General features: G+C 36.1%; 1 protein-coding gene across 1 annotated transcript; it reads right to left on the bottom strand.

Annotated features, from left to right (window-relative positions):
- Window positions 1-2,965: 2,965 nt before the first annotated feature.
- Window positions 2,966-8,424, bottom strand: LOC109007874 (putative leucine-rich repeat receptor-like serine/threonine-protein kinase At2g19230). The gene is made up of 13 exons (XM_018987743.2): window positions 7,991-8,424; window positions 7,244-7,796; window positions 5,956-6,431; window positions 5,710-5,845; window positions 5,533-5,604; window positions 5,321-5,392; window positions 5,161-5,235; window positions 4,879-5,030; window positions 4,546-4,778; window positions 4,213-4,339; window positions 4,059-4,121; window positions 3,774-3,969; window positions 2,966-3,618 (listed from the first exon to the last, which is right to left on the bottom strand). Exons 1-13 carry the CDS (start codon window positions 8,157-8,159, stop codon window positions 3,195-3,197), a joined length of 2,748 nt encoding a protein of 915 aa, XP_018843288.1. The 5' UTR covers window positions 8,160-8,424; the 3' UTR covers window positions 2,966-3,194.
- Between the last annotated feature and the right edge of the window lie 402 nt (window positions 8,425-8,826).

Below are 8,826 nucleotides of genomic sequence, written 5' to 3' on the forward strand. Positions count from 1 at the left end.
ATTTTTTGATCGCTGAAAAAAAATATAAGTTTGGAAAACGCTAATGGAGAAATTAACTATTACGTTTTGCGGCGATTTTTTCCTCTGCATAAACACTTTTCACTTTTTGCGACGAGATATATTGCCGCAATTGACTTTTCTCAACAATTTAAAATTAAACAAGAAAGTTTTTTCTGCCGATTTTTTCAATAATTGCAACGGGAAAAAATTGCCGGAAAAAGTAACTATTTGCGGCGATTTTTTATGTTCGCTGGTTTAACTTATAACTGAGTGGACAAGCGCGACAAACATGCGGCACAGTAAAAATTGTCAAGAAAGATCAAATCCAACGATTTTAAAGATTATTTCCGGCAATTTTTAGCACTGAGAAATATTATTTTTCTTGTAGTAATAGATACAATCTTTTATAATAACTTTACGATTATGTTTTAAATCAAGGGTATATTTATAAGAGTAGTTCCTCCTATACTAATTACAATTTTTACTTACACTTTTATATACAAAGACTTATTTTATCAGTTTTTTTTTAAATCCAAATTTTAAATTTATATTATAATTTTTAACATATTAATAATTGACACGTAAAGAACTAAATTTTTTAATAAATCTTTCCTAAATACAATTAGCATTTTCCTTTTTTATAAATAATGTGCTCTTACAATTTTATCTTATTAAAATTTAACTAGATACATCCCGTTGAATTTTAAAATTTTCCAATTTTATTGGTCACTGCTCCAGTAATGAGGCAGAGTTCATGGCTCTGTTTCATGGGGTGAGGCATCTTCGTCGGCTGGTTTTGTTACTGGTGGAGATAGAATTAGATTCTAGCATGGTGGTGAACTGGCTCAAAAGAACTACGTGCCATGTTTGGTACCTTGAAGATTACTGGGATGATTTGCTTCCTATGCTACGGGACATGACATTCATCATTCAGCATGTGTATAGAGAAGGAAATTCTCCTACATATTTCCTCGCAAGATTGGGTTCAGAGGAGTTCTATGCTTCATGGCAGTCGACTGATAATATCCCTAGTAGTCTTCGGGGATTGGTACGAACTGATAAGATGGGTATTCCGTATATTAGGAAGGTAGTGTAGTTTGGTAATTGATTTGAGAGTAATTCAACGTACAGTCATGGAATGCGTAAATGTCGTGCAGTCGTTTTGAAAAAGAGTGTGGTCTATTATTAAAAAATTAATTTCTTTTCATGTAGGTCCTATATTTATTCATTTTTTTAAAGCGACTGCACGGCACTTGTATACTCACGACTGCAAGTATCATTTCTCTTGATTTGTTTGTCTTGGTAGGAAGGATATATCGTGTTCTGTTTTCTATTCTTGAGGTGATCAGTTTTAAGTGAGTTGGAATAAAAGCAGTTTTGTCTTTGGAGAGGTTTAATTGAGCTCGGATCGATTTGGATAGTGAGATGATATTAAATAATTTATATGAATCCATACTATCTATCTCTTATTGAAAAGGTGAACACCATTGAGCATCGTCAAGCTAATTATTATTCTTCCCTTTTACCTACTGCATCATTTCTTGATTTGTTCTTAACACAAATTATGTTGTTATAGTACTTCCCTGTGAAGCTAAAATGGCGAAACTCAGTGGTTTTGAAGTTTGATGAGTTGAGATATGCATCACAGCAAACAGAGTACTTGCCTCTAGTTGTGGTAGTTTTTAGTATTTTCCTTTCTTTGATGGTAGGGATCATTGTATTGTAATAAGCAGTAGTTGTACTTTGTTTGCAATTTTAATTCTACCGCTTTTAAATAAGCTTTTTCAAGTGTTTTCAAAACAGTGAGTTTGAAATATGAAGTTATCATGAGAAAGTATTCCCTCGATATGAATATCGAAACCAACATAATCTCAGTTCCTCTGATTCATGTCTTTATAATACATGATGGAGTTTCAAATTTATCTATTTTTTTCAAAGAAAGTGCGTGAAGCTTGATATTCTAGGATTGTACCTAACATTACTTTAATTGGTGTGAGTGGATGAAAAAATTTGAGATGACAACATTTTTCACAAATAAATAGTCCAAATAATGGTATGAAAGTGTAGGGATTGATCCTAATACTAAGGTGGTTTTATATATTAACCGTCCCGGCATACGTGATACGGGAGGTGAAGCTTCGATCCATGGCACATATTATAATCATAGTCAACAGACATGGGATGGATTTTAAGAAATGGTAGCTCAACAAAGACTTTACCAGCAACAGTCAAAGAGTCAGAAGTCAACGTTCCCCATTCAAATTATGCTGCAGATAGCTGACTTAGTGCCGTGAGGCGCGGTGTATGGCCCAGATCAGAACCAATATAAATATACCTTCACCACATACACACACTGTGTTCATCCCAGCAATTCTATTTCTATTTTCTATATCTTTCAAGCAATGGCTGCAGGAAACTCTTTGAGGTCTGTTTTTGTGTCCCTCTTCGTATTTGCAACCATCTTATCTCCATTAATGGTAACATGTGATGCAGCTCGGTTCACTCATAGAGGTAAAAACCCTTTCATTACCTCGTTTGTTTACGTTATCAGCCATGGCCATGACAGGATTTAGATTGAATTATCGTATTGTCTTTCAGTTACCAGACCCGTATGTCCTGCTTGTGTCTGCTGCACGCCTGCACCAACTGGGTCTTGTTGCCGGTGCTGCGCCACTCCGGTCGAGACACAGTCTGAGAATGGATCTCCCTGACACCTATCTATGCCTATGCAGCACCCCTTTAATCGATGAGAATAATATATACCGTTTTAGTATGCTGTAATATGGACTTCCTCATGTTGGATCCAAGATGTACGTGATTTTCTCTTCTTGTCATAATGTAGAAATATATATTATTTACAATATTACGAAATTGGTTATGCTGCTTAAATTATATATTACTTTGCTTTGTAAGAGATTTTCTTAGTTCAAAGGCGAGAATTATGAGGGGAAAAACAAAACAAAAAGGTATGGAAAGAGCCTCAAATATATAGATTTCAATCCCAAACCTGATATGACAGACAATACAGTTTTACAAGTTACGGATCTGTTAAGAGCTACAGATTTCATAACTCAACTTCTTATTCAAATGAAAGTAGGTATAAATATTTGATTCACCATGATCAACAAGACTGGGTCTAGAAAATTTCACATTCTTTATAGTATATTCAAGAACTGTTCATCATCGGCTAGGCACTACCTTGCCAGGGGCATCGTTTCAATCTCACTACCCAAAGGACTCATTTCAAATGTATTCCTGGATTCCATTAGTACACCCCGCATTTCGAGACTTTGTTCATAAGCAAGCTCAATTTCCAAGGACTCCTTCAATTCCATCAGCACGTGACTCATGGTTGGCCTTTGGTTAGAATTGAATGGCACGCATGCCATTGCCGTCTCCACGGCCTTCCAACCAGAATTGATGTTAAAATTGCCTCGCAACCTTGAATCAACAATTCCTCTTATATCCCCTCTTTCGAGAAAGGTACCAACCCATTGAATAATATGAGCATTCCCTTCGCTTTTTATTAGTGCTGGCCGGCCTGTGATTATTTCCAAAAGCACAACTCCAAAACTGAAAACATCACTTCTCTCAGTTAACCTGTTGCAGTTGTAGTATCTGCATAGAAAGAACATTTGTGAGTAAGGCCATTACTCTTGATGCTAGGTTTCTTGTTTGCTAAGGGATTGTTTTGCAGGAAACGGCTATCTCTAATCCTATATCAAGAAACCATAGACAGTGTTATATGGAACTCGACTTGATCAAAGACTTACTCTGGATCAAGGTAACCCAGCGTACCAACGACTGTAGTCAATAAATGACTTTGACTTTGATTTTCAACCTGGAAGCATTTTGATAACCCAAAATCAGCTATTTTGGCCTGCATTTTTTCATTCAACAAAATGTTGGTCGTCTTCACATCTCTGTGAATTATGGGTGGTTTGCAACCATGGTGCAAGTACTCCAGTCCTGCATGATTAGCGGTTTCTCTTAGTTTGATAGAAGAATATAAACTGAAGCAAAAATCAAATTTATTACTAGCCATTCTGCCAACAGACCTTGAGCTGCATCAACTGCAATCTGGAGCCTCGCTTTCCAAGTCAAAGTATCTTTCCTTTTATCTATAGCCACAAAGTAACAATTCAGATGTCTGATATTTGTAAGTTGTTTCTTACTCCTTGAATACCTTGAAAAACTATATATCATTGGTACCTGATAGATACTCTGCTAAATTCCCACGTGCCATGTACTCATAGATGATCCCGATGTTTGTGCCCTCATTGCAATATGCTGTAAAGGAAACTAAGTTTCTATGATGAACTCGCATCAAGAGCTGTACCTGCAATTTGAAATGGCCTCAAACAGAACTAGTTAAATTGGAACCGTCTTAATTAGAAAGAAATCTTCAGCTCAACAAGCGAGGAATATTAACAAAACAATGGGATTATGGAAACAATTGGAATATTTTTTGGAGATTAGATGCAGTTACTAATTCATGAATCCTCTTTCAAAAAATAAAATTTGAGATTGTTAAGAGTGGCATGCCTCTGTGAGAAACTCATCAGAGCCTTGAGTTGATGAGGGAGAGAGCATCTTGACTGCAACTTGTGTGCCGTCACTTAAGAGTCCATGGTATACTGTTCCAAATCCTCCTTTCCCAATAATTGTCTGAAAGTTATTGGTTATACTTAAAACCTCATTGTATGTAAAATGGCGATTGTCTAGCTTCAATGACCGGCCGGATCCCTTCAGGTGAGTTCTAGCAACTTGCTTTGCAACTGAAAAGGCCATCATAAATCTAATTAGGGTATGCTCATTTCATTAAGTAAACTTCAACTGGTTTTTAAGAGAAACTTCATAGTTTTGGATCATGTATACCTTGTTTTCTTCTGTAGCTCCACAGAAGAGCCAGTACACTCAATACTACAACCGATGAAACAACGGCGGCGATTATTGGGACGGCAAGATTCTTCTTCTTCTCCTCCTTTTTGCATGGACCCGTCACACAGAGATCCGGATTTCCATCCACACTATGAAATCATATAAGATCGAAATCAAATTTTAACCGGGTAAAATATGAGAAACGGGGAGATGACAAGCAATGAAAATCTATAGTAACCATTATCAAATAAACATATGGGGAAGGGAATGATAACAGACCTTAAAGATCCATCTCCTATTCTTGCACTGAAATCAGAAGGAACTGAACCAGAGAGTTTGTTTCCGGACAAATCCCTGCAAAAGAATTCTTACACGGCCCTTAAGTCTGAGAATTTCAAAGGAGATATAGCATCTTAACGTCAACAGCTCAATCACTTACACAGTCCTCAAGTCTGGCAATTGTAACAAAAATTTAGGTAGTGTTCCTGTTAAGCTATTGTTGGATAAATCCCTGGAAAAACAATGCATTAGATTGCATCAATTATAGACTATGTACATAACTCAGGAAGGTTTTTGGAGAAAAAATTGATTAACGCAAAGGCCATCATTAGCATGAAGAATATCATGTATTTGCTATTAACTTAAACTCACAGGTACTGAAGTGATTTAAGCCGGCCAATTGAAGCAGGTATCGTTCCTGTCAGTCCACTTGATGATAGATTCCTGAATTCAATTTAAAAGGCACAATTCACCTTGTAATATCTGCATCAGATGATATATTAATTATTCTTTTCTTTCTTTTTTCAACTTCGGATTACAAACACTCACAAGGCAGTAATGTTGCGGGGTTTATAACCATTGTCGCTGCACTGCAGGCCATCCCAAGCAGGTAGTGGCAGACATGGATCTCCTTCCCAAAATTTAGACACCCGATACTGATTTTTTATTTCCATGATAGCATCAACTAAAATACAACAACATAAATTTTTCAAAATTGATTTGAAGTCACATCTCAACCAAATAAAATATAAGAACAACAAAAGATGAGAAGCAAAGTGGTAAGTTAGAGATTACCGTCGTCTTGGTGTGTTGGCATATTTAAGAAATCTTTTACCCTGTAAACCTCCATTGCGTTGAGAATGGGAGGATGGGTAGAGCTTTGGGTCTTAGAAAGACTGAAATTGAGGTTAGGTCCCCTCACTGGCTCGTGTCTACTTTTAGTTTCTGAGGACAGGTACTTGGGAACTACAGCTTTTAACCAGAGGTTGCCGTTTATATCAATGTTAAATTCTCTACTCTCGTTGCTTTTGAGGATTTCAAGTTCAGCAAAGTGCAGGAAGGGGTAAAAAGTAAAAGTGTCATCGCCAGCATCCAATTCAAAATGGAGGGTGTCGTTGGCATTTTCTGGGACAACAGCAGTTCTCATGACCGTTAACGGCAGTTCATATTCATTTCGTTTAAGGGTGTCAGTACCCGAGGAGGTTTTGATTGGTCTAGATTGAGGCAAGTTATAAGGAAACCACATTCGATCATAGGCATCTTCTTTGAACCTGTGAGTATGATTCGTGAGCAAGTAAAAGATGCTAATACAATGATCATAAGCAAACAGAAACTTGGAATTTTCCTCAGATCAGAGCATAATGATTCTTTCGAACAATGAGTGGTACAGTCTCTCTCACTCAAATCAAAATGTCAAAGTTTTCGAATTTAGAAGCAGTTTGAATTTAGAGATAAGTTGTGATAATTTATAAATAATAAAATAAAAATTAAATTATTTATTATATTTTATATAAAAATTTAATAAAATTATTTTAAAATTTAAAAAAATAGAATTATTTATTATATTTTATATGTAAATTTAAAAAAATTATAATAATAAGATGAGATGAATTAAAATGAATTGAGATAAATTACGAATACAAACGAGACCTAATGTCTAGTGCATATAATGTCAGCTTTTCCATTTGTAATAATTTAAGGAAGGGTACGATTTGTTATTCACTATCTTTCTACATCATTTTTTTTAGAGTTATTAGTTTTATTTTTTTAAAATTAATTAAATTTTTTAGTTCATCATCTATGTACCACATATTTGATTAAATAAAAAAATTTAAAAAAAAAAATTGATGCGTGAAGATGAAGAATAATTTTTCTAGTATACCAAAAATAAAAATAAAAGCAACAATCAATGCAGTTTTCATGGCCATTCACGTCAGCCATAAATTTCCTACCCAGCACAACTTAATGAGTGGAACATAATCCTATTATACCCCTACCCCTCTTGCCTTGGTTCAGTTGATCTTCTCTCACCCTATAACCCTGCACTGTACTCAAATAATACACGACATGAGAAGAAACTCACCGGACTATTTGACCTGTTGTTGAGCCGAGATCATAACGCCTGTACAGAAGTAAGGCTGTGGATTCAGTTTGGTTATAACTTTCCTCATCGAAATGCCTCAGCTCTAGTGTCGACATGAAAGGAGTTCCTGACCCAGTATTACGGAGACAAACATATACATCATCCGTCACTGCAGCATGTATAATCTCCTTGATCACAACATCAGATGCGTTCTCAAACTTTATTGTATCCCATTCATTAACTCCTACATATAGACCGAACTTTGGCAACTGGTTCTGCTCATCGTAATTTCCGTACATGAAGGTGGCCCTGATGAAATAGTTTGTACCCTTACCTTCTGCAGGTTTTAGAGTGTAGCAACTTCTGTTTCCCTGAGGAAAACTTCTCACATTCAAAAGAGATTTCTGAAGGGTTTCATCTGTATTGAATTCAGAAGATATCTTCTTATTCTCTCCACTGTCGATGAATTCTGCATCTGAAACATAATGTAACTCGGTTTTTTCATCAGTGTAGCTGGAATCTTTCGGGATACCACAGTCGATGTTAATTGAGCCTATTTAAGAAGATCAAAAATACCAACTCAGACAACGTTAATTTGGAGTACTTCTGGTTTCAGCTATGAAATTTTGTATCCTATTCCTATCCCAAAACAGGTTTTTCAAGGGCCATGAAAGAAAATTACAAAGCCCACATCTGGTGACAAATATTGTAGCTGAAATCAGTAGTATAATGAATTAAGATACTTACCCCCTATGTCGTGTAGATTCCTTCTACCATGTTCGGGATTAGACAGTTCCTTCTCGGAAACCAAAACAGCAGAGTTTACAGTAAATGGCCACAACGCAAATACCGACGCAAAGGCTAGTAATCCAATCGTGGAACACCATGAACATTTGCTTCCACGTACCGTACCCATCTATCTATCCCGGAGAACTAGGAGGCCAATCGACTAGAAAGACGTACGTGCGACAGAAGATGCGGAAAGGAATTAGAGCATGTCCTCCAGAAAACGAGAGTATTTCGTACTGGTTGCGAGGGTTTTAGAGCAGAATCCGGGAAAACTTTTTGAGAATTCTAGTTAAAGACGTTATCGTCGAGCCTTCAATATATAATGGAGACGAACTGAACATACAAAAAGTCGAAGACTATTCTCAGGTTGAATGGCAGATTTCACATGATTAGAACCTCAAATAACGTGCTTTGGTGAGAATTGCAACAACAAAAAAATCAGCCTTCTTATGACAGTGACCTAGGGAACAGTTGAGACTTCGCCATTAGTCATAAATGTGGAAGTCGTATCACGACAAGTTGGAGGTATAAGAAAATTCACTTTTGCCTCGTCTTCTTTCTATCATAAACTAGTCGCCTAATTGCCCAGAAAACTCGACTGGTCTTTCAGAAATGGAAATCTAAAATTTGTTTGAGAATTGAAAATTATTAAATAGTAGATGGAGTGTAAGAGAGAGAGAAGTCATGAATATTGTCATAATTATGGTTGAAGCGAAATGGTTGTCAAGAAAAATTCTATTCACTATATTTATATATCACACATCATATTTTCTTAAGAAAGTACAAACGCCAAA

This window comes from Juglans regia, chromosome 12, assembly GCF_001411555.2.
Source record: "Juglans regia cultivar Chandler chromosome 12, Walnut 2.0, whole genome shotgun sequence".
Lineage (NCBI taxonomy): Eukaryota > Viridiplantae > Streptophyta > Magnoliopsida > Fagales > Juglandaceae > Juglans > Juglans regia.